At 48.5% G+C, this 24,702-nt stretch overlaps 10 protein-coding genes across 10 annotated transcripts; 4 read left to right on the top strand and 6 right to left on the bottom strand.

Annotated features, from left to right (window-relative positions):
- Nucleotides 1–524: 524 nt before the first annotated feature.
- POJ06DRAFT_256388 (uncharacterized protein) lies at nucleotides 525–2,113 on the bottom strand. Its single transcript, XM_056188010.1, has one exon. It carries the CDS (start codon nucleotides 2,062–2,064, stop codon nucleotides 727–729), a length of 1,338 nt encoding a protein of 445 aa, XP_056042683.1. The 5' UTR covers nucleotides 2,065–2,113; the 3' UTR covers nucleotides 525–726.
- A 9-nt stretch (nucleotides 2,114–2,122) lies between these two features.
- POJ06DRAFT_131229 (alpha-2-glucosyltransferase Alg10) lies at nucleotides 2,123–3,886 on the top strand. Its single transcript, XM_056184372.1, has 4 exons — nucleotides 2,123–2,331; nucleotides 2,379–2,467; nucleotides 2,522–3,168; nucleotides 3,218–3,886. The coding sequence occupies exons 1-4, from the start codon at nucleotides 2,245–2,247 to the stop codon at nucleotides 3,838–3,840; spliced, it is 1,446 nt and encodes a 481-aa protein (XP_056042682.1). The 5' UTR covers nucleotides 2,123–2,244; the 3' UTR covers nucleotides 3,841–3,886.
- A 1,519-nt stretch (nucleotides 3,887–5,405) lies between these two features.
- Nucleotides 5,406–6,743, top strand: POJ06DRAFT_282316 (LETM1-like protein-domain-containing protein; the record flags this gene model as incomplete). The annotated part of the gene is made up of 1 exon (XM_056190020.1): nucleotides 5,406–6,743. The coding sequence occupies one exon, from the start codon at nucleotides 5,406–5,408 to the stop codon at nucleotides 6,741–6,743; it is 1,338 nt and encodes a 445-aa protein (XP_056042681.1).
- Nucleotides 6,744–6,956: 213 nt separating this feature from the next.
- On the bottom strand, nucleotides 6,957–7,838 carry POJ06DRAFT_131177 (uncharacterized protein). Its single transcript, XM_056184370.1, has one exon. It carries the CDS (start codon nucleotides 7,726–7,728, stop codon nucleotides 7,171–7,173), a length of 558 nt encoding a protein of 185 aa, XP_056042680.1. The 5' UTR covers nucleotides 7,729–7,838; the 3' UTR covers nucleotides 6,957–7,170.
- Nucleotides 7,839–8,887, top strand: POJ06DRAFT_131208 (acyl-CoA N-acyltransferase). The gene has a single exon (XM_056184371.1). It carries the CDS (start codon nucleotides 7,949–7,951, stop codon nucleotides 8,669–8,671), a length of 723 nt encoding a protein of 240 aa, XP_056042679.1. The 5' UTR covers nucleotides 7,839–7,948; the 3' UTR covers nucleotides 8,672–8,887.
- On the bottom strand, nucleotides 8,783–10,306 carry POJ06DRAFT_212014 (proliferating cell nuclear antigen, N-terminal domain-containing protein). Its single transcript, XM_056185454.1, has 2 exons — nucleotides 9,801–10,306; nucleotides 8,783–9,743 (listed from the first exon to the last, which is right to left on the bottom strand). The coding sequence occupies exons 1-2, from the start codon at nucleotides 9,840–9,842 to the stop codon at nucleotides 9,015–9,017; spliced, it is 771 nt and encodes a 256-aa protein (XP_056042678.1). The 5' UTR covers nucleotides 9,843–10,306; the 3' UTR covers nucleotides 8,783–9,014.
- A 115-nt stretch (nucleotides 10,307–10,421) lies between these two features.
- On the top strand, nucleotides 10,422–11,385 carry POJ06DRAFT_131157 (uncharacterized protein). Its single transcript, XM_056184369.1, has 2 exons — nucleotides 10,422–10,965; nucleotides 11,029–11,385. The coding sequence occupies exons 1-2, from the start codon at nucleotides 10,525–10,527 to the stop codon at nucleotides 11,095–11,097; spliced, it is 510 nt and encodes a 169-aa protein (XP_056042677.1). The 5' UTR covers nucleotides 10,422–10,524; the 3' UTR covers nucleotides 11,098–11,385.
- A 1,112-nt stretch (nucleotides 11,386–12,497) lies between these two features.
- On the bottom strand, nucleotides 12,498–16,416 carry POJ06DRAFT_269290 (uncharacterized protein; the record flags this gene model as incomplete). Its single annotated transcript, XM_056189366.1, has 3 exons — nucleotides 12,498–15,570; nucleotides 15,625–15,907; nucleotides 15,966–16,416. 3 exons carry the CDS (start codon nucleotides 16,414–16,416, stop codon nucleotides 12,498–12,500), a joined length of 3,807 nt encoding a protein of 1,268 aa, XP_056042676.1.
- Nucleotides 16,417–18,225: 1,809 nt separating this feature from the next.
- On the bottom strand, nucleotides 18,226–20,912 carry POJ06DRAFT_199493 (OPT oligopeptide transporter protein-domain-containing protein; the record flags this gene model as incomplete). Its single annotated transcript, XM_056185156.1, has 3 exons — nucleotides 18,226–18,812; nucleotides 18,865–19,981; nucleotides 20,034–20,912. 3 exons carry the CDS (start codon nucleotides 20,910–20,912, stop codon nucleotides 18,226–18,228), a joined length of 2,583 nt encoding a protein of 860 aa, XP_056042675.1.
- A 2,057-nt stretch (nucleotides 20,913–22,969) lies between these two features.
- POJ06DRAFT_131095 (uncharacterized protein) lies at nucleotides 22,970–24,639 on the bottom strand. The gene is made up of 4 exons (XM_056184367.1): nucleotides 24,508–24,639; nucleotides 24,298–24,456; nucleotides 24,034–24,240; nucleotides 22,970–23,972 (listed from the first exon to the last, which is right to left on the bottom strand). The coding sequence occupies exons 1-4, from the start codon at nucleotides 24,535–24,537 to the stop codon at nucleotides 23,274–23,276; spliced, it is 1,095 nt and encodes a 364-aa protein (XP_056042674.1). The 5' UTR covers nucleotides 24,538–24,639; the 3' UTR covers nucleotides 22,970–23,273.
- Nucleotides 24,640–24,702: the final 63 nt, after the last annotated feature.

The raw sequence follows: 24,702 nt of genomic DNA, 5'->3' as shown, positions 1-24,702 counted from the left end.
TATCTATATCCGTATCCGTATCCATATCCACCTATATTTGGTTTATCCGTATCCGTATCCGCAGTATCCACGGATATCCGTAATATCCATGGATACGACTCACGTGACCTTGAAGGGGCTTTTGCTCAGCCGTTTTTGGTTTGGAGCCCAGGACTATGGAAAGAGGATGATCCTACGATACGACTGACTATATTGACCACTCAATTGGGCTTCAAACGGCTATATATCTAGCATTCAATAACGGACAAAACCCCTAACCCAGTATATAAACAGTTGCGACTAATCAGATCCGTGTTCTGATTCAAGCCTCCCTCAGCTCCTAGCCAAGCGCGCACCAAATTCTGGATTCATTGGACTTCCGTTCCCTATACAACTGAATATTTCGCAAATCGCAACTCACTTAAACTCTCCCAGTATTATTAGTTTACACATTTGCATTTGTTACTCGTATCCGTGGATATCCGTGGATATCCATGGATATATCCGCGGATATGACTAATCAATATTACCTTATCCGTATCCGTATCCATATCCGCATATTCTCTATCCGTATCCGTATCCGCGACGGATATCCACGGATATATCCGTCATCCGTGTATCCGTGCCGATCCCTAACTGTATCTTATATTATAGTAACATTTACCGGGCAAGCTTAATCAAGCACTTGCGCACTCTATACTAACAGCTGTGTTGATAACTGGTAATTAATGGCCATCTCCCAACAACCTAGACGCCGACTACAAACTCCGGATATTGCTTTTGAATCAAGCTCACGACATCTTCCACCTGTAAGCAAACGCCCAAAATCTCCGCGTCCCATGACTTAAGCTTCTCTCTTTCTGCTTCATCTAATCCTCCCCTTCCACCGCCTTGGAAATAAATAATACCGTCGACACGATCAATCACTGCTCGTAAGCGTCGCTCCTGAATCATCTTCGCCGCATATCCTTCTGCCGCATCCGCAGAACCCAGTCCTAGCAGCTCCGCTAGATCTGAAAATGAAATATTCATGTACAACTTCGACGCCGCTAGCAAATTGTGCTCCGTGACAGCCCTGTCCAAAACTGAATCCTGTTCGTAGTCTCCTTTGCCCAGCAGGGCACCGCGACTAATCAAATGAGCTCTAGGGACCTTTCGTCGTGAGCCCACAATATACGCCTTCACATCCTCCGCCGGCAGCAGATTGTCGAAAAATAACTTGTCAAGCATTGCATGCTCTAATGGCAGCCCTCCCTCTAAATCTTTAATTCTCTCGTCCTTCGCCAACGACGCCAGCATCCGTCCGCGCGCTGGCCCAGCTGGCGCAAGCAAAGCACACGAAACTGCCGCAGAAAGGCATGTAAGCCGATCTTCCGCATCAATTCCAGCTCCACCCTCGGATCCCTGGTGCGACAGCTCATAATACTTTGCACAGGCCTCTAGGAACCTCTTCCTCGCGTCGAAAACTCGAGCCTGTGCGAGTTTGAAGTGTAATTTCGCAGTCGGATTACTTGACTTGAGGATTAGCGCGGCAGTCTTGTTAATCAGATCCTCTGCCAAGAGAATTCGTTCTGCTGCCGGCATGGCATCGCCTTCGTCGCTTTCAATCGCATCCGTGTCTACATCTTCCAACAAGTTCCTTAATATGCGGACAGAGATGTCAACTCGGTAGTCGTCAGAGATCACTCGCTGTCCGCTTTCAAGTTTGATGCCCCGGAGAATAGTGGCCGCCTCTATCGGTCTAGCCTGTGCTTCGTATAAACTGGCGAGATGCTCGCGAACCAGGCTGTCCTGCTCTTCGTAGGACACTAATGTGGGCTGTAATACCGTGAGTGCATGACTTAGAAGCTCTTCCTTGTCGGCCTGAGAGCACTGAATGTCAACTATATGTGAAATGTACGATGCAATGACTGGACGTGATACAACTAAACCAAGTGACGGAGCATGAGCGAGTACAGTTGTAACATAGGCCTGAAGATCTGTTGGGCTGCTAAGCGGAGCCAGGAGCGACTGTAGGGCTGTGAATTTGTCCGGCTGTGGCACCGACGATGAAGCCACGGATGTAATCGAATTCTGAAGTGACATTGTACTATTTGTGAACGGACCAGAGTGTTTTGTAAAGTTGTTGCGATTGGCGCAAGATAAGTATACGGGAACTCGAGCCGCAACAAAGGTGACGTAGTTACACCAACAAATCAAATTCCCCGCCAAAAACTTCGCAGTTTTAGTAGCCAACGCCTACATCTGACTCTGTCGACCGATGCAATGACGGTCCCTTTACAATCGGTCCTGATTCTGGCATCTGCCGCTACTTTTGCTGTGAGCTGCCAAATCATACCCGATTCGTACTTGGTAAGGACACGGAGTTCATTCGTTGCAATTGTCGCTAACGCTCCCAGGATGAAGTCTTCCACATCCCACAGACGCAGCAGTATTGCGCGGGCAATTACGATGTCTGGGACGACAAGATTACTACTCCGCCAGGACTGTACGTTGGACTCCGGTAATCATTTTATATTGCAGATCCTTGACGTTAATTAAGGTATTATCTCGGACTTGCATACGTTCGGATATTGTCTCTCTTCACCACATCTCCGACGTGCACCGTAAAAGCCCTCCGCAGTTTCAGCCTTGTTGGTCAATTGAGCGTCCTTCCAATTGTACTATCCCTATTCCCCGTCGGACACCATCATCTCCCCTCCCGAACAGTTACTCTGCTCCAATTGTTCCCAACGCTTTACTTTTTCTCATTTTTATACTACACCGACGTCTGGTCCACGATTTTCGCTCTTTCGAGTATCGGACTTTCTATCAGGGCTACACAGGCATCATGGTTCTCCGTACCGCTGAAGATAGCAGTCGGTACCCTGGCTGTTGCCATTCGGCAAACAAATATCATATGGGTTACATATGCACTTGCTATGGAGGTACTTACTGTGTTCGTATATCCGGATGAAAAGGGCAAGGATCGGGCAGACGATACATGGTTCATGGCGGCCAATGCGCGATTAGAAGACGTGCGCTCTCCGGCTGACTTTGTTAATGCCATTGCGGGTGCGGTTGTCAGGGTATGGCGCGGCTTGAGGGGACCGACGAAAGGACCCAAAGCCCTGAAAATAGTATGTTCATATGCGCCGATTCTCGGAGGATTTGCAGCATTTGTAGTCATAAATGGTGGGATAACGTTGGGTGAGTTCTTCCGGTTTTCTCTCCCGAAATATATCCTGACTGGGTCTAGGCGACAAAAACAATCACGTCGCAGGTATACATATACCGCAAATATTCTACTTCGCAACATTCACATGCGCCTTGGCGATTCCCTCCATACTCTCCATTCTATCACAAACCCTCAACATCTTATTTTTCCGTCCATTCACCTTCGCCGTCGTGTCCGGAATGATTATTCTCGCCATTCGCACTACAACAATCGCACATCCCTTTGTCCTGGCAGATAATCGGCATTATATATTCTATCTGTGGCGCAGGGTACTAAATGCAACTCCATGGAGTCGGTATATTTTTGCACCGGGCTATGCCATTGCGATGTACATAGTCTTCGCGCGGGCCGTTCGAAAAGACAAGATATTGACTGCGCTAGTATACTTCGGCGCATGCGCAGCAGTGCTAGTACCGTCGCCGCTTATCGAATGCAGGTACTTCATCGTGCCGTATCTCCTATGGCGGATACGAGTCGCAACGCTAAAGGCTGAGGACGACGATGAACGACGGGAAAATAAGATAGCGGAATATGTCGAGATAGTATGGTACGCCATCATCAATGCTGCGACCATCGCGCTCTTCCTTGGATACTCGTTCGAGTGGCCGTCAGAGCCAGGGGTCAAGCAGCGGTTTATGTGGTGACCGCTGTCGAGATTTTTTTTTAGCATCATCCTCTGTATAGATATTGTCAAAAGTACAATTGTAGCATTTGATAATAATAGATTGAATTCGGATCAATCGTATTCCATTTCGATATCCTCGTCGTCAGCGGCATCTTTCCGAAAGATAATGTCGGGCACCGTCCAACCTGCAGGTTCGCACTTTGCAAGTTCACTTGTGGCTTCCGCTGTGCGCTCGACACTTAATAGTGCCATACCATAATATCCACGTAACCTCGCATCCTCGCTAAACGGCCATTCCAGTAGGATTTCCTCCAGTCGGTCAACAAGATCGTCTACGTCTCCGCTCTCGATTTTCAGACACGCCAGTGCCGTGTAGAGGTTATCGACCTGATCTTTTGCCCTCGCCCGTCTGTTCGAAGACGCGATATTACGCGGGGTTAGTCGAACATATGACGCTAACGATACCAGAAGCCAGTCCAACAAGGTCGCACGCGCTCGATTAGTGGGTGCCAAAGACAACATTTGCGGCCAAAATGGGAGGAGCGAGACTGTCGAAGGCGAAGGCGAGCGCGGGGGAGGCGGGCGTGTCCGTAGCAAAAGAGCTACACAACGACGGGCTAGAGGCACGTCATTTCGGAGCATTGATAGGTGTATTAGTCGGATTAGAGCGTCTCTGTGAGTGGATTCCAGTGACTGCGGAGCCATTATGCCCGGCGTTGTATATATATCAAGATACGATTGTGCAAACTAGGTTTCGATTTGATCGTAATTCGGAGCGTGAGCTAGAATCACAAATCACGGATGGTGCGGCTCGTCGAGGTGGCTGCTGAGCTGACTCGGCGTGCGCGAGGCAAAACTCGCGGTTGTGCGGCGAATGCTACGCCACTCAACTTAGGGCAAAGGCACGCAAATTTCTGCACGTTGCGGCCATAAATGACGCTGACACGGTCGCACATCGGCGTGGCGGGAAGCAAGTGCAGATATCTATTCGCTAGCATCTTTTCATCGTCGAGGCGAGGCTTGTCTGACAGCCTATTTCCATTTCATCGCAGTCATCCCCCCCGGCCAGCGCCATTTCACGCCAAAAGTAGTTTGCCATGTTGGTCCGAGAATCTTCAGCGGTCGCGTCTGGCTTGAGAACTGCTCGTTTGTCGAGATCATCTGCGTCACCCCAACATTGGCAGCGTAAGTACTTCCTTCTTTTCCACGTCTGATCTGATTTGAACGGCGCCAAAGCTCGGAGCCAAAGAGTGAGGCTGCATGGGTCTTTCAATTTCGTCGCTGCCAATCACTGTGCCAACTTGGAATGGCTATCTGATCTATATGTCAGAGAAATTGCGCTAACCGGCATTGCTGTTCTGTTGTCCATGCTATTGAAAGAGGGAAATGCTGACATATGCAGGTTATGGTCGGACTAGGACTGGCTGGACCAGCTCCCCGATTCCGCGTTCTGCTACGGCAGATTTGTCTCGGTTCATTTTGCGCTTGCGGAAGACTTACAGCACGGAGACTACCAATGTGTCTCCTGGACCTCAGCCGCCGATTCCGCCCTTGAAGCCAGGACAGAAACCTCCTACTCCCATAATGCACGCTCCGCCACCGGAACAGAAGGCTACTTCGGCATCCGCAACAAACGAAGATAAAGAGGGTTTAAAGGAGATTTCGGATGCCAAGGAGAAGGCCGAACAAAGTGCTGATAGGGCGAGCGAGATTATTCTTGGCAAGAAAGTGGAGTCGGCAACGTTACCGGCAGAGGCTGACACAACTTCTACTGTTGCGACCGCCAGTACGACTGCTAAGCCTGCGGTTTCGGAAAAGAAGCCAAAGACTAGCTTATGGGCGAAGATAAAGGGTGCCGTTCAGCATGCTTGGGATGGTACGAGGCTGCTAGGTGTCGAAGTCAAGATCTCCCTAAAGCTTGCAATGAAAATGTTAGCGGGATACGAACTCACCCGACGAGAAAGTCGGCAATTGAAGCGTACGACTGAAGATCTCATTCGACTTGTTCCATTCTCAGTTTTCATTATTGTGCCATTCGCTGAGCTATTACTGCCAGTTGCGTTGAAGTTGTTCCCTAACATGCTACCGTCGACATTTGAGGGTGCGGTGGCGAAGGAGAAGAGAATCAAGAATCTGCGAAAGACTCGGAAAGAAGTGTCCGAGTTCCTACGTAGCACTGTCAAAGAAAGCGGATTGGTGCTTCCACAGACAGCGAACAACGCCCAGCGAGAACAATTTGCGGAGTTCTTCCGAAAAGTCCGAACTTCCGGCGAGTCCCCTACCCGCGAAGAGCTGTTGAGCGTCTGCCGCATGTTTAAGGATGATATCGTCCTTGACAATCTTTCGCGGCCTCAGCTGGTCGCCATGGCACGATATATGAATCTTCCGACCTTCGGCACTGATATGGTCTTGAGATACCAGATCCGACATCGAATGCGCCAAACCAAGCGGGACGATCGAGCGATCGACTACGAAGGCGTCGACTCATTGTCGGTACCTGAGCTGCAGTCCGCGTGCCAATCTCGCGGAGTTAAGTCGCACGGTGTTTCCCCGGCCCGACTCCGTGATGATCTACAAAACTGGCTGGACCTCCGTCTTCGACAGAATGTCCCTAGCACGCTACTACTTCTTTCTGCGGCATATACCTACGGCGAAGCTGAGTCGATTGACTCTCATTATGACGCACTTTTATCCGTGCTGAGCTCTATCCCTGACGAGCTATATCACGAGGCTGAGCTGCAGGTCCATCACGCCGAGGGGACTGCTACCAACAAGCAAAGGCTAGAGGTCGTGAAGGAACAGGAGGAACTTATCAAGGATGAGAACGAAGAGATCTCGAAGACCGGTAAAGTCATTAAGGACGATGTGTCTGTTGATGATGAACCTGTCGTGCCAAAACTGCCAAAGGATCAGAATAAATAGGGCTATATCTTGGAGACCGTGAGAATGTGACCGGGGAGGTTTTAGAACGGTACATTCAATAATCTTGACTCCAAAAAGCTTTGGGAGCTGAAAAATCTGTAGATAGCAATTTGAGTGGCAAAATATCTGCCACCTATAAGGTATCTCTTACAAGAGGGGTCAGAACGAATATCTATTGGTCATGCTTGAGGAATTATATATTGCGTTTTGGGGGACCGGCTTTGTACATGAATTCATTTTGTTGTGGTCATAAAGTTGCTCTACTATTGTAACTAATTGTGAATAGATCCGTTACTCTACAGTTGCACATTCATTGGGATGAATATATATATATACAGTACGCCGAAGTCAATTCCGTAAACTCCGTAGAATGCCTAACAAAATACCACAAAATATCCCAGCTCATGCCGCGTGTGTTCTTAAATCTTCACATAGTGCCATCATTTACATCCAATCCAGACTGCTTCATACGATCCAACATCATCAAAACATCTCTCTCCACCTCTGCAACAGCCACTTCAAGCGCATCTTGCGGCTGTCTAACGCCATTTCTTGCAATTCCGTTTACTATTGCTGGCGGTGGACTAAGAGTGCCGTTCATGCCCCGTCCCGACGGCTGAAATCGAGCTTGCTTTTCTGATATCACCGACTGAAACTTGAGTACCTCTCTGACTTTGTGCAGAGTCGGATCCTCGCGGACATTGGTTTCCCGGTTGGCTGATGGCGATGACGATGACGATGGCAAGCGGACGACGTTGAGGGCTAGAGACGGCTGCGAACTGGTTTGCGCGGTTGCCAGTAATGTAGACAAGTCCGAGATCAGCTCAGCAGTAGTAATCTCTGGAGGTGCAGTAGACTGACTTGGTTGTGCTGCGGTGTTAGGTCGCCCAATTGAGGACATAGACGATTCCGGCGATGACGATGTCTCGGAACGTTGTGGAACGGGCGATCTGTCTGCGGACCTTAGCAGGCGGGACGGCAACATCGCAAATAATCACGGACCTAATCAATGAGATAAAGCCCACAATTCGGTGACACAGTTTACCTGTTCGACAGGTCGATATCTGAGGGCGACGGGTGTCGGTGATGTTTTAGGTTGAGGTTCGCAGGGAGGGTCGATCTCCACATTGGGAATATTCCTGCATTGATGAATTGACCACAATTGCGAACAGGTTGAACTCTATCTTTGACCACTAACGCGAACAATGCCAATAATATACCGGAAATATGCACCCCCACAGACGTCAGTTCCTACTACGGCAGCAACTGGTGACGAGGATGCTCCGGCTTCACCGGAACCTCCGCGGGATACGGCCGAGCGGGATCTAACCGCTATCAGACGGCTAATCTCGCAAGACTTGTCGGAGCCGTACGGAATATATGTCTATCGGTATTTCATATATCAGTGGCCAGATCTATGTTTTGTGGCCCTGGACACTGACATGCGAGCGTCTGCATCGTCGTCGTCGGCGGAACAGACCACAACGCACGCTGGCACGCAGACGCACGAGGACAATCTCATCGGCGCGGTCGTTTGCAAGCTGGCCCCGCACAGAGGCGTGAAGCTACGAGGATACATTGCCATGTTAGCTGTCGCAACAGCGTATAGAGGTCGCGGCATTGCGACCAAGCTTGTGCGACTTGCGATAGAGCGCATGATTGAAGCTGGTGCGGATGAGATTGTGCTGGAGACAGAGGTCGACAATGAATCAGCTATACGTTTGTATGAGAGTATGGGATTCATAAGAAGCAAACGAATGCATCGATATTACATGAACGCGAGTGACGCTTTCCGGCTGATATTGCCAGTGACAGTCGAGAGCACGATTCGATATTGTGTTCTTGCCAATGAGCTTGATACTGGGACCGTTGATAGCGGAGGTGGTCGGAAGGGTGCAACGGCGGAGGCCGGAGACATGTACATATAAATGAAGGGACGACTTTTGTGTCAATGATCACGACCTTGTACAATAGTTTGGGAGGGCATAAGTGGAGTTGGTTGTATTATCCGGCCATTCACATTTTGTAAATATTAAAGGAATGACTACGATATAAAAGCAACACAAAATACAGACAATACTAAGTCAGGACTGTTGAGCATGGTACAAAAACCCTAGGCAAGAACGATACTAATAGAACACCAGTGCAAATACAATATCCTTGTTACAAAATACATAATACCCTCACTCAGGTTGATGAATTTATTCATATCGTCAACCCGGCCCAAATTTCTGTGACGTGCTTTTTTTTTGCCGAAAATCACTGAGGCGGCTACTCGTCCAATTTGGGAGCCAAATAGAATCGCAAATGACCAGCCGACAACGGGTACTCAACCAAGATAGGATTCTCATCGGCAAGCTTAAGAGTAACCTGTTGAGACAAACCGGTAGCCTTGCAGAAATTAAGCAAGTACTTAGTAGAGAGCGTCAAGCTAACCGGCTCGGATAGATCAATCTTAGTACACAACTCGGGCTTGTCAGCCGACGAATTTGGCTTCAACGTGACACTGCCAGAGCCAATATCGCCCTCGCATGTGAACTTAACACCACCTTTGGTGCAATCAATAGTGATGCTCTCTGAGATTGACTGCATATCCCTGCAGATCCGCTGGAATTCAGTTGATGGCATGGTGATACTAGCGGCATATTCGGTCTCGGGAATACCAAGGTGCTCTTGGTCGATATCCATGAGCTTGAGAGCGTACTCCGACATCCGATCTTGCTGAGTATTCTCGAATCGGAGAACAAGAGAATCCGCCGCATCGCCAGCCTCAAGGGTGAGGATATCCTCGTTGTTGCCGCATCTTAGGATCTTAGTCAACGAAACCAGGTTGATGCCAAGAGCGAGATTTCTGTCGCATCGGTACTCGGAGAAGCCATCTGCGGTAAGCAAGAGTGATACAAGAGAGACGTGCGACGTATCCATGGCCTGGAGGGCCAAGCCATTCTCAGTGCAGTCAAAGTTGCAGTCCTGGACGAGTTCCCGGACAGCCTCGACAACCTGCATGAATCTGGGTCAGTACTGTGTGACGCAAGTACATCAGGGATCAGAACGAACCTTCTTAAAAAGAGAAGCCTGCTCAAGTTTACCTTCCAGCATTGTGAAAATATATGTAATCCTATAAATTTGACAATGATGTCAGCTAGTCCAGGTCGATTCACCGGAGAGTGCACGGTACATGCATAGAATCTTCAAAATCGCCTTCAGATACTATCTAACAAACATTTGGTATATGATCATTCTCATTCACGGATACCATTCCAAGTGGTCTCGTCATAAGGCGTGAATCTGACAAGTACTCGTAGAGCGCGTGAAGCGCCTAAACCGGTGCGTTGAGCTATCTCGGAAAACGACTCACCTTAATCAAAATGTGAATAATACTATCCCAGCAGAGAATGCTAACGAACTGAACGGTAGAATTTGACTATTCTGAAGGAAATATAAGTAGAAGTGCGCGGGTTTGACTGTCGATATGCAATAGAGAAAGTGAACCTAGAGTGAGAAAGTCTCAAGGCGTAGGGGGGCGACCATAAGCATGTCGAGCGGGTTACGCTAAGCTAAATTAATAACGCGACGCGTGAAAGACGCGTTGCTGTGCGTGATTTTGCGTAGTCATGGTTTAAATCTATTTTCCACGCCGCATTTATGAGCGAGGTGTCCCCCACACGCTGCAGTTAGGGTAAGGCTAATTTTTCTCTTTGCACGGAAACCGACCCTCGCGCGTCGCGTAACCGAACCTGGCACATTTCTTTAATAAATTGAACTGTACCAAACGACCGAAATGCCAAATCTCGTGCCGCCGTTTGAGTACAAACGACGCAAATTGTGGATCGAGAGCCCATCTTTGTTGTTGGTCGAATGTGTGCCAGACAGCGATGATGAGATAGAGTGGATGTCTGATTCTCAGGATATTGTTGGGCAAGACCGCGAGGACAACGACACTCATGGCTCGGTCGACGACAAAGATGGAGAAAGCAGCGATCGAGGAGAGCAGTCTTCTGACGACAAATGCATTTGCGAGTTGATTGGCGCACGTGTTGAGCAATTTTTAGAAGCCTACAAGTTTCTAGATGATACTGATAATGAGATCGATCAAGAAACGACAACAACGGACGAAGACCAGGTCGAAACGAGGTCCACAATCGACACCATGGAGCTAGACGAACTTTGCAAGCGTCACGATGACAATCAATGCTCTACTCCACAACTCAATGCGACTACTGTAACGCTCTTAATATGAAGCCTTAATCCTCGCTTATTCTATTACTAACCTGCTACCTTTCAGTCTGAATCGGCTCATATAGAGCCACCGAATCGACACCAACGTTTAAGAATGACCGGATGCTGCTATTGACGCGCCCTCAGTCCGACGAGCTTTCATCGAGTGCATTGAAACAAACAAAGTTCTTGCAATCTCGACTATTCGTTTAGCGGTCGCACGCTTGACTCTCCTACCGTTAGTGCTAGCATATGACAATATGTATCGATTGCTGTCAAAATAAAGAGTTATACTGTTACTATCTGGCCCTGATTCCCGTAAATGTTAGTATACAAGTAGTATACTATTCCGATATAATGTGTCGACGGAGTCGCCGGCGCCCTACCACCAATGGTTATTTTTAAGACCCAGAATACCAATTCAGCATAGATTCCGCAGAATACACCTTCCGAATGGCGATTCTCAACAAGTACTAGCGGCTGGACATCTAATAGCCATGGTTATGAGTGGTTACGGAAAGTACTTGAGCCAGAGTCACGCAAGGAGTCTAAAAAAAGGTTACTGATTATGGATGGCCATTCTAGCCACATCACGGGCGATATGATTGCGTTATGTATGGAGAGTGGTATTGACCTTCTTATTCTACCTCCTCATTGTTTGCATTTACTTCAGCCCCTTGATGTTGGGTGTATGGGCCATTAAAGAGATATTATGCCCAAGAGGTGGACCGGTACGCTCGGGCTGCGAATAAAACGGGCTAATTGGGTCGAACTTTTTCAGCGCATTCGAGAGAAAGCTCTTACACCTCAGAACATTCAAAGTGGGTGGAAAGGAGCTGGTCTGATTCCATTTAGTCCTCGGCGAGTGTTAAATAGCCTTCCACTTCCAGTTCCTGAGCCGCCATGTACTCCTCAAACCTCAACTAATATTATGGGCTTAGACCTCTCCATTCTTCAGAGCTCTCCTCCAGATGGAACAGAACTAAAGCACGCAAATTCGGTCTTTAATACAGCTCTGACAAGCAATGAATCCCGTTCTTCACCAACTCGGCGAAATGCGAAGCGAGCTGGTCGAAAGTCTGCAGAATGCTGAACTAAAATTCTACGGAAGGAGCTTCAACAGTGTAGGGAGTTGCTTCAGAGCCGTAAGAACGAACCAAGGAGCTTCAACAGTGTAGGGAGTTGCTTCAGAGCTGTAAGAACGGACCAAGGGCAAGAGGATCATATTACAGGGCAAATTTGTGTTTAGTACAGAGGAAGTGTTGAAGTTAAAAGTTTGAATTTTGTGACCAGGTTCCCATATGACCCGGTTCCCCATACATTACGTTACAAATAATTATTCTGGTTTTAGTTTACACAACAGGATAGCATTCTTTCCGACTCCCAAATCCATTTACGTCAATAACTTCATTTCCATTTGAGAACGAGCGTGAAAGACCAAACAAATCAAGTAACGAGAAGAACGTCGTTTGGCCAACAAGCGCGTTTCGAAGACACTACCACGACACGCTAATCTTGCATAATTAGAGTGTCGCCCTAGAACGGCAATTGTCTCTCGCGTAGAGTTGATGACGACAAAGTGCTTCTCCCTGACGCACTGGTGCCGGATCTCTCGCTTTCCGAGCCATATAACACATTAGATGACAAGGACGGCCTATTCCGCAGTGGCGGCCAAGGGGTCTGTCCAATAAAGTGTGGCAGGTTTTGCTGTTGCTGATCCTGCGGTTTGCGAGTCCGGTTTCGAGCGTCTGCATTAATATTTGCCCATCGAGAAGCGGCTGGTGCTAAGTATTCGGACTGTTTCTCGTAAGAAGCTGTCACAGCCGTCGGAGACGGCCGGCGAGGGTACTGAGTCTCCGGTGACAAGCCAGATCGTACACCTTGCAATCGAACAATATCAGGTTCATGACCCGCTGATGGATTCAATACCTGGGACACCCTCAGAACCCTTCGAGCATCGATATGTGGCACTGGAGGAGGTGGAAAGGGTGGAGGAGTTCCGAGCGCCGGAGAACGTCTCCCAGGATGCTGTGGGGGCAGTTGAGCAGGGACGGGCATTGTAGAAGGAAAGATAGGCTGGATCGTGTTTGGACAATCAGAGAATTGCGTATGACTGGGCATTGGAGACAAATGCGGCCCTTGCACTCTCTTTGTCATCCAAGAACGAGGAGCCGCAGTCGCAAGGTTTGGTGCCAACGAACTTGATCTCACAAGTGGAACTCCGTCGCGGAAAGAAGGAGGTGGGTCAAATAACATGTTCGCTTGCACTCGTGGACCCGGCTGTGGGAAGGGCTCTGATTTAGACAGAGGCGATTGCCCTTTCTGGGAAATTGAGGGCCCTGGGGGCACAAAAGAGCTAAGACCGTTTTGAATGAGTGAACGCATGTCTTCGACAGACGTGGGAGGGGAATCTTCAACTTCGGACTCTGAATTCATTGAAGTGCCGCGTGACGAAACTTCCAATGGCTGCTCAGCCTCAGCGACCTCACGTTTCTGCGATTCATCTTCCGCATGTATGAGTTCCTGATACCTGAGCGGTTCCCATACTGGCGACCTTTGCCCGGAAGAAAAATTGTCAATATTGAGCGGTAAAGGCAGTCGCCATACCGCGCTCTCCGTAGAAGGCGTGAAACTGTCCTTATTCCCAGACTTGGCCATGAGTTTTGCCATCAATACTTTCACTTTACTGGATCCTAATTTTTTCTCGCCATCACTGGAATTCGCTGCATCTGTAGCGCTAGTCATCATCACGCTGGCACTCGAGGGACCCACATCCGTCGCAGGCGTGGAAGGAGGAACATCGATATCAATGGGAATAGTCTCACGCCTTAACAGCCTGCTGGCCTTTAATCTCAATTTCTTCAATCTGTGAGCATCAAGAAGTCCGCGCTTCTTGACAGGTGCAATCTCCGGGAATCGAAAGGAAACCTCCTCTAACGCTTCTGCACCGTTAATTGGGGTCGGTATTCGGTGAGGCAGCGTCAATGAAGGAGGTGTTGGTAGCGATCTCTCGGGCTGCCTTGGTGACATGTCTGACTCAGTAATCGCTTCCATGCGATCGCTATTAGCCCACCGGAGAGCTTTTGAAACCACGTCTTCCACGTCAATGACCATCGAAGCGCGTTGCTTCAGTCGAGCTTCCTCACGCCTCTGGATTTCGTCCTGCACAGACTGTGTTGGTTCACGAGATGTAGCCCAGCTCAGATCCATTAGTCCGTCATCTGTCCGAGCACTACTTGCAGCTGCATACACTGGTTCTCGTAAACTTTTAACTCTGTCTTCGCCAGGACTCACAACATTCACAGTCAGCGCACCAGCCGTAGCGTTGCCTAACTGACGCTCACGATACAGAGACAACAATGACGGGCGATCGGGCAACTTGGCGCCGACGGCCGCAGCCGCAGTAGCTGCGACGACGGTCGACTCTGTTCGATTGTGAAACTTGTGAAACTTGTGAAACTTGAGGCTTCGCGATGCGAGGCGGAGAACTCTAGTTGTTGCCTGTGTCGCCATAGAACGTGACCTTGATCGAGAGCGATGACCATGATCTTCCAGCACAGAATTTCGACTAAGCCTCTCTTCGAAGATGACGAAACGATCCTTGTTCTTCAAGTCTGACAAAGTGTTTGAAGTCTCTGAAGCTACTGCGTCAAACTCCACAACAACATGGGCGGAGAAGATGGCCTGTCGGCTGCTTAACTCCTCCGGACCGTGAGCACACAACCACGTCCACCAGAAAGCATCATCAAGTGGCAATTTTGCGATTTCAAGAGATTGCTGAATAGACGTCTCGAATTCTACGCAGTCTGGCCTCTGATGCCCACGCTTGCGCCGTGGAGTACCGCGAAGTAATAGTTCGGCCGATGGCAAAGACTTCTCAGGATTCGTAAGCGTTGGCGACGTTTCTGGAGGAAACCTGCGAGATAAAAATTGTGACCTGGTCTTAGGAAGAGACGGCATCTCAGGTCCGCTACAGCTTTCAGTGGACCATTTGGATGAGCCGCTGGCGTTTCGACCGCGGGGTTCTTGTTCTGACTCATCGGCAGCCGATATTAGAGACTCCGGAATCGTGTCATTCCAAAATCCATAATCTTCGAAATGGGACCATTCATCGAAGCAAGCCGATTGCGCCAATGAGATATTGGACTTCTTCGACGCCCGATATATAGACCCCGAGAGGTGAGTGGAGTTGGAGCTGATTGGCTTGACAGGCGAGCTATAGGAGCACACATCGTTAAGGATTCTGGTGAATTCATCAGTCAAAAAGTCATCCACAGCATCCGTAGACGAGCTGGGGGACGCGTAAAGGAAGCGTTCGACTGCTGTATCGTTGGCGGACACGTCACCGACATTAGGATTGCGGCGAGCGAGACCATAGAACCGTTGAAGGATGTGTCTTGGTGTGGACGAGTACGTTCTCACAAATGCAGACAAGAGTAGTGCGTCCGTGGACGAGGAAAAGGCTGACGTTTTTGGCGGATAGGGAGTTGAAGAAAGTAATGTGTTCAGCGTGATGGGCAGTGGTGAGATAGACGGTAGAGTTGCTGTCCGCGAGGCCGATTCTGCGCGCAGATATCCGAAGAATAGGTGAGTGGAAGCATCAGCTGCCCTATCATGACCGTTAATCACCTTTCTGCATAAGGCATAGGATTAAATCACTTACTTTGACCAAAGTTTGTACGCCTCTGAAAATGTTGGCCGCGTCGCGGACCTCTCATCACTGCTGTCATCGCGCTCTTCAGCAAGACGAGCCATATGCTCGCTCAGAGGAAATGCCCACCACGCAGCCAAGCGCGCTACTTTGCGCCCACTCATTCCTGTTGTTTTCCAGTGCGACGCAATAGCCGACAATAAGTCGAAGAAATTGAAAATAATCCGCGAACGCGCCTGCGAGTCTGCCGCAACGGGGATGATCACCTTGAACGCGTTATGGGCCCTTCCGGCATCTATTTATCGTTAGCACAAGACGCCACTTGCAAAAGGAGCTAAAATTCGTGTTCGTGCCTTCTTCACCGGATTTGAACTGCTCGTATACGTCCCAAGTAACAACGCCACCCGGAATACGCGCCCAGACCCACTTCAATGCGCTCATAAGGACAAACACATCCGAAAGCTTAACTTCGCGTTGCATTTCTGCCGAATCCAACCCGTCAACATCGTAGAATATTAGGTGAACGAACCGCTTAGCTTCGACAAGCTCGTAATTCGGTCGGCACGGTAACAACACCAGCGGTTCCAAGACACCACGCAACTTAATTTCTGTAATTGCAAGACCGATAAAGCGGTCGGCGACATCGAGAGAGACTGACGTACGAGCCCATACGTCGTCTGGTGAGTACCGCTGGAGATCGCTGATACCATTATCTCGTGAATCGTCGAGATATGACTCAACGGGCATGGGATTGAGAGCAGACGCGGAATTCCGCGGTCGCAAAAAGCGAAAGAAGCCTTGCATGATCAATACAGATTCTTATCGGCAGCACGATCACAAAGAGTAGGGAAGAATTATAGAAAATTGCAGTATATGCTTGAAGAGAATAAACAAGGTAAGAACAAACCAAAGAAGGAGTGCAGACATGGGGTATATCAGGGAAGGATCAGACAAGGACAGTTTCGGATGAGGCACGCAGCCGTAGCCGAGAGGCAACAAGGAATGAAGCTCGAATAAGGACTTGCACCGTCAAATTAAAGGAAAATTGTGCGACTCGCCGTCGCGCCTGTCCAGTTCTGTACGGGCGACATATGTAAGAGCTTGCCGAAGCGAGCATGCAGCCCAGGAAATTCCGACTGGAAACGCCACGGGACGGCAGAGACTGTGTACAGTAGTTGATGCCACAGTTCACGGACATGAAAGGAATGACTGGTTCAGGGGCATCGAAATTTGATATGAACCATGAAACTACAACAGCGAGGTTGTCGCACCTCGTCCAATAGCAAGCAGCGCCCTTATTCTGAACTTTTGCCCTTGACTGGTATTCGCAGGCGACGACGGTAGCTGATCGGGGTTCTGTGAGTATTGGATAGTTGCTGCAAGTATGCTAGACCACCCGGGAAGATTGAGCATCGACCGCAGGCGAGATGAGGCTGAATTGTGAGACCGCGTTGCATGCGATGATGCGAAATGGCTGGATGCGCTGGTTCCGACACGTTTGTGACGCGTGTGAGCAACGGGTGACGTCCGCGACACTGGACACTCAGTCGACACCAAACCCTCACGACTATAAGTACAGTCGGCACTCGACACAATCATATCAAGAACGTTCTCACTCTCCTGGAGGGAGGTTTTCTGCTTCTTTACGGTTCTCGCTAACGCAACTATTAAAAACTCAATTTTGTTATACCAAGAACAGCGAAGATTAGGGATCGGCATTGATAAACGAATAACGGATATCCATGGATGTCCGTCGTGGATACGGATACGGATAGAGAATATGCGGATATGGATACGGATACGGATAAGGTAATATCGATTAGTCATATCCATAGATATCCACGGATACGAGTAACAACTATAAATGCGTAAATTATATATGGGAGAGTTTAAGTGAGTTGCGAAATAGTCAGTTGTATAGGGAAGGATGTCCAATCTCTCATAGTTTCCTAGGTTTGAATACAATGGATTCCAATTCTGATTTGCAAAATACTCTTGGGCTCCATCTAGAACGAACCGTCCTAATTATGAAGATTCATGGGGCAACTACCAACCATGCCTCTTTGGGACTAGCGTGGATATATCTTGTTCTACAGGAAACGGAGGTATACCGCATAGCCACTACTCTGACGAGCCACTCAAAATTATTACAAGTTCTAGCAAAATCAACGCTGATCAATTCGAAACACTCTCAATCAACCACTTGCCCATAAAGACGTGCCTTTTGAATGTCATCTGGCTTGCAAAGGAACAGAGCCTCGAGAGTGTTGACCACGGTCAGCTTTACTCGGTATATGTAACCTTCATCCCGTAACGTCTCTATCCCGGGCTCCAAACCAAAACCGACTGAGCAAAAGCTTTATGATCACGTTAGTCATGTCCATGGATACTACGGATATGGATTAATGGATACGGATTAAGCCAATATATCTGGATATGGATACCGATACGGATATAGATATTTTACCTGGATACTGATACGGACATGAATAAGGAAAAATGGGCCTGGATATTATTCGTGCCAATCCCTAGCGAAGATTTCAATTAAGCGAGATCCATGTCTATTGCTATTAAACGTAACTACACCTAATCATCAAACCATCTATGCAACATCTAATAAAACTCTCCGGGCGCAAGTCCAAAAGTTTCGCCTTCGCCAAGCGTGTACAACGTCGCTATCTTCTTTCCGTCCACGCCAGCTGTGGGGACATTGTTGCCCCACCAAGATATATCAGATTGTGTAATAGTCACAGCGCAGAAGATTAAGATACCGCTGAAAGCAACACCTGCAGTTAGAGCCGACGTAAGTATGTAGTTGTACTTCGTCCACCACGCCAAGTAGTACCGGCGAATATAGTACATGAACGCGAACGAAAGGTAGAATCCAGGTGTATAATATGACAAGTTGTAGGTCGATCCCCATCTTGATATACCGTTCAGAAGCAACACCGGGTGGACGTACTTCAGTTTCTTGGGACCCCATTTTCTAAGTGCCAGGAATGGCAACGGACCGACCGCGCCAATGAGGAAGGCATACTTCAAAAGAGGATAAATCTGGTTAAACGTACGCTGAGGTCCGATAACACCATACAACAAGCTGGCTGAATAAAGCGAGTTCGGGAAAACGCAAATAAACTTGTTCGCCTGGGTCTGCGAGCACAGATCCGGAACAGTGTTCATCAGGAAATTTACGGCACCCACTGTCGTTAAAAGTTAGCGAGAAAAGTTGTAGCTTCGCTAGATTGACATTACCTGTTGTAAAAGTTTGAATGAATGTCGCAAGCAGCTGTCCTCGGAATAGAGCGCGCGGGGGCAACTTGGCGTAGTGACCCATCTTCTGATCGGAGATAAAGCTCTCAGCACGCTCATCGGTGTTGTAGCCATACACACGGCACATCATGTTCGCAATGCCGTTCTCGGGAACCATATAACCCGTGATAATAACTGCCAGATTGCTCATCATAAGTTGATACCCAGTAACGGCATAAATCAAAGCACCTGGAATCATCATGATAATACTCATGACGATAATGATAATTAGTCCCCAAACTGGCGTAGTAGTGGGGTAGACGGTGCATGCGATAATACCAAATGCAAATGACAACGCCAGTATGATCAAAAACCACCAATCCGGAACCTCTGGATACGCACGCATCATGCGAGTCATGGGATCCTGGAACCGGTCATATGTAGACAGTTTGCGGTTCCTCAAGCTGGCAAAAAAATCCATTACCGATTCCTTTATGACCTTCCACTCGGTGGCAAAGATGTACACGAAGACAAACGTGTACAGAGCAAAGCCAGCGCCGTTAGTCAACAGGTTACCCATCGAGATATATGGCGGCGAGTATGCAGCATACTTTTCGTGGTCGAGCGTTGCATCTTCTCGAATGATTCGCGACAAGTTGTACCGTTTACCGTCGTGAGCATACACGGAATTGGTGTTAATCGGAAGGTATCCCGTCCATCGATAGTTTTGCCAATACATGCCAAGAACAATAAGACCGCCAATGATCGTGCCAATGTAACGATTGACTGTTGAGAAAAACGGCACAACAAGTGGCTTGGAGTAAGATGCAACAGCCCAATCGAAAGTTGTGACCGGATTGAACCCGAGTCCAAGGAACGAACCGGTCACGATGGCGAGAACTTTGTGCTTCGGAGCAATCCACGTCATCCAGTTGAATGTACTGAGCGCGCCAAACAGGACCGACGGGATCCAAAAGTACACAAATGAGATGACAAAGCAAAGGAAGAAAAAGCGATATCGAGTGATGTTCCAGCCATTAATACTCTTCTTCTTCTCTGGCATCAATAGCGCACGATTAAGCGCAAGAGTCGGTAGAACTGTGGGCCAGACCGATTTTACCTATTTCATTAGCATGTTCATCATGTACTTTTCAGACCATAGTTTCACTTACTGGATAGATGCACCATCGTCGAAGCAGACCAGCCAGGCCGAATCCAAAGAACTGGGTCGAGAAATTCATAAGGAAAGCAAAACCAAAGTCAACCCACGCTCTGCCGAAGAAGCGGTCAAGCTTCATCGTAAGAACATAACCCATGAAGTTGGATGATCCAGATCCGACGTTAACCATAACCGTAGCAAACATCTGCTCCTTATAACTCCATGGTCCCGGGTTAAGTGAGTGACGTTTACCACGGAAAGTAAAGCTCCAGTCCGGAAGTGTATACTGCAAGAACTTGCCGCATGGGTACAGAAGCAATTGTAGAACCGTCGACTCTAATGACAAACTAGGCTGCCGCTCGTCAAACACTTCGTTGATGAACGAGCCGATCGCAACCCACACACAACCCAAGAAATAAGCACGAATAGTCTCCACAGGAATAGTAGGATCATCGGTAGGATCGCAGACTGCGCGGACTTCGGGATATGGCGAATGGTACTTGATCAGCGTGGCCTCGATGCGTAATTCTAACTCGTAGGTTTCTCTATCCAAGCCAGTAGCTTCTAGGCCTTGAAGCAGGAGGTTCATCCTGTCAAGTGTCTCCGACGGAAAATTGTAGTCATCATCGTGATATGCAGCTGCGTCCTGGACAATCTGAAACGACTCTTCAACAGACATAGTGCCTAACTTCTCGATGATGAAATCAGCAGAGGGCCCTTGAAAGACGTCCATCATGTCGGCTGTAGCATTGGCTAGAACATGCTCGATAACGCGAGCCTTCTCGCTATCACTGATTGTGACATTCGCACTATCCTTCTTCTCATAGTCGAAGCCAGAATCAACCGACATAGTGTTCACTTCGGCCGCAGACTTCTTCTCGAAATCCGCCATCCTATAGCATCGCGTCAGTATCGAACTTACGAACAGCAAATCCTCGACTTACTTGAGTATATAGCGTTCTGAAACCGGTCGACAGGAACTTGAGAACACCGACGACAGAGATCAACTGCTTAGAAGACGCGACCCAGCTTTCGGTAGAGGGCGTCGGTCCTGTCATATATGTCTTTAGCCGAATTGTACGCTGACAGAGGTACGGACCCTGGACTGACAGTCGGCTAAGCTCCCCACGTGCGCTATAGCGACACTCTAATCTGAACACAGCTATCTTGAACTTGGACGATAAGAAATCGGATGCCCACTTCCAAGGCGTGAAAGCGGGAGCATGTTGAATGCTTGGCACAGTGGAGCCATGACAGGATGCTCGGGGGTTAAACGTTGTCGCGCGATAGTTAGTAGCGTTGACAGAGAGCTGAGTATGAGATAACTATATCACTTCTGTTGCATATCAGACGATGAAAGATACCGCACCTCGTCGTAGCTAATCAGCTTGTATACAGGGCATATTGGTAAGGTAAGATAAGAGAACCAACCGCTGTACGGCTAAAGATGTGCTGTGTCAGTCATGTCCACGAGACTCGCGAAGCCTTGGCGTCGAAAGCCTAATGCTAGTTGCTTTGTAATGCATATAAATTAGCTACAGATATATGATACTCCAGCTTATTAGACATCCTAGAATACTATATTTTACTAGCAATTACCATTTGCCCATCCGACCATCGTAATAAAATTATCGTTATCGTATCACTCTGGAAACCATCAATCGATTGATCGATTGACTTAAGTTTCTGTGCGGCTCGGATTTTAGTTGTGATCCGAGCCAGCTTGACAAGCCGCACAACGGAGAGAGATAAGCCCATATTCTTGGAAGGTAAGACTAATTTTTCTGAATAGCAGCTCAGCCTCCCAAGTCTATCCCTGCCAATTGCGGTCAAGATCTTTGTATGTTCATACCAAGGACGGATAAAGACCATAAGAAAGTCCTCGACTTGAGAAACAGGAAGCGTATGCATGAATTATTAGCACCGCGTGTCTGCATGACAAGCCTTTGAATAGAAGTATCAAATCCTCACCTTGGGAGTTGTTGTATTCTATTCGTTTAGAGGCACATTCGGGTTGTAGCAAAATGTCGATAATGCTCGTATTCGTGCTTTGCGAGATACCGTCTAGATAAGTGCTGCTTGCTAGCGGCTTGGCATCCTGAAGCAGGCGTACTTTCGAACCGCCCTCCGACTCATGACTCTTGTGAGCAATATCGCTTCGCGCTCAAAACGAGATGCGCAGCTTCGCTAAGTGCATGATATAGTGCCGAGCGCTCACTTTCGATAGAACAACCGTAGATTATTTGAAAAGCGGTGTGCACAGGAGAAGAGCTGACCCGTGCGTGTTTCCTGCCATCATTGGCTGCCATTTCATCCGCTGGCGTTAGCTCCATTCAGCACCCGTGCGTCGTGGGTTCCACACGAGCCAGCTTTTAGATAACGACAACAAATGTACAGTCAGACAGCACTAGCTTGCTTCTCTGTCTTGATATTGGGGGATTATTATTGGCCCAGTAAATGCGTGCAAGCAAAACAAATCGGTCCCGGATATATCTTGCTGCTCCCAAGCGACGATGCACTGTCCAAACTTTGGTAGAGTACGTTCCCCACCAATCTTAAATTGAGAGACTGACTCGAAGTCGTCGGCTGCGGTGCAGTGCCATGCACATCGAAAGATCAAATTGGCGGCCATCATTATCGCATGGCGCAATCTGAAATTGGAATTTCGGGAGCATTTATGATATTTGGAAAGATTAGGCAGAACTGCAGAAGCCAAGACAAGTTTGTGCCGGTGCTCCGATTCTGTCCACGGCATGTGGACTTTCCCAGCCCCGCGCTCCATGCCAATAGCTCGAGAATCTAATCAGCTCAGAGACCAGACAAATGCGTAACGATAACATCATCTCAAGTCCACAATGAACTGCTTTAATTAATCGACGGAAATGTTCAGTTATTACCACCACAATGGCAGGGTTAATGTTCTCCTATGTGACGACAATTGAGCGAGCGGGTTCTTGCGTTTCTGTGCTACACTGATCAATACCCAATAATGCGCCTTTGAATATACCAGACATGTCAGAATGTGTTATTTCGATCGAGATAAAGCGCATTGTTCGCAATTCATGCTAGTTTAATAAACAAGTACAACCATCCAATCCTCACCAAAAAATGCTGACATCCATATAAACGCTATTACGCGAGAAGCTGCGATCATGACATTCGTCATAACACAAAAGTCACCAAATACTAAAAGAAAATGACCACGGATTTAGACGCCGTTTGGATCACCTCATCAAACATAAACTGCCAGCAGTTACTTCGTCGTCTTGTCAGCACCATATGCACGGGTAGCATAGCGGCCGTCAATGACAATCAAGTCTTGAGGACGGTAATCCTTGGTGCCCTTAAGGTAAGTCTCGATGATGTTCTTAGTACCTTGAGCATAGCGGACTTGAGCGTCAATCGAAGTGCCGGAGATATGAGGAGTCATGGCGTTGCCACCACCGTACGGGTTCCGCATGTCTCTCCAGGGGTGATTAGCAGGGGCAGGCTGAGGGAACCAGACGTCGCCGCCGTATCCACGGAGGTGACCAGATTGGAGAGCAGCAGCGACATCTTCCTTGACGCATATGGCACCACGGGCAGTGTTGACGAGCCACGCACCCTTCTTGAACTTGGCCAGCAAATCCTTGTTGACCAGGCCATATGTGGACTCATGCAGGGGACAGTTGACGGTGACGACATCAGCCTGAGAGACAAGCTCCTCAAGAGACTCCACACGGCGGGCATGGAGTTCCTTCTCAACTTCAGGAGACAAGGGCTGGTAGTCGAAGTAAAGAAGTTCCTTGGGGTCAAATGCAACAAGGCGCTTTAGAACCCTTTGGCCGATACGACCAGAGCCGATAGTAGCAACAACTTTACCTTCAAGATCGAATGAGTTCTTGGCAGCGGCGGCAACATCCCACTGATTGCTGATAATCTGCTCATGGGCAGGCACGAAGTTTCGGACCAGCTGCAAGCCATATTAGTATATCAACTATCGGCGGTCAATAAAAAGAGACAAGGATACACACGGCCAAGATTGTCATGACGACATGCTCAGCGACAGAGGTGACATTGGATCCCGTGACTTCAGCGACGGTTATTTTTCGCTCGTTGGCAGCAGATAGGTCGATATGGTCGGAGCCAACACCAGCAGTAACTAGCAGTTTCAAATTTTTAGCCTTCTCAATACGCTCACGAGTAATATAACCGGGGTGAAATGGCGTAGTGATAACAATCTGCAATTGGGGTCAGTCGGAACCGAATGCCTCCACTTGAAACACCAATTAACCTGCCTCTGCGTCAACAATTTCGCGGTCAAGGACACTGTCTGCACCCTCCTTCGAGTCGGTGGTGACATAGGTGTGGCCGTGGGATTCGAGCCATTCACGGAGACCAAGTTCGTTCTCGAGGCACCCGTACATGCGGGGCTCGTCCTTAGCGTGCTGGCCGCCCTGACGATTGTTAGACTGAATTCCTGAGTTGGATTTTGGTAGGTCACCGACCTTATACAAAACTGCCAAAACCTTAACCATGGCTACAAATTTGAGTGAGTAAAATGAACGAGCAGGTGTGAGACTCGGTGGGATTGGGGTGACAAGTGTAGGTTACTGACGACGGAGAGACGTCCGCGAAAAGTGGGCAATGGCGTGAAATATATGGGATTTCCAATAGACAGGGAAGAATGTCCGCCAATCACG

This window comes from Lipomyces tetrasporus (assembly GCF_029532465.1).
Source record: "Lipomyces tetrasporus strain NRRL Y-64009 chromosome Unknown POJ06scaffold_7, whole genome shotgun sequence".
Taxonomy (NCBI): domain Eukaryota; kingdom Fungi; phylum Ascomycota; class Lipomycetes; order Lipomycetales; family Lipomycetaceae; genus Lipomyces; species Lipomyces tetrasporus.
The sequence above is the reverse complement of the archived record's forward strand: the minus strand, read 5'-3'. Positions and strand labels throughout refer to the sequence as shown.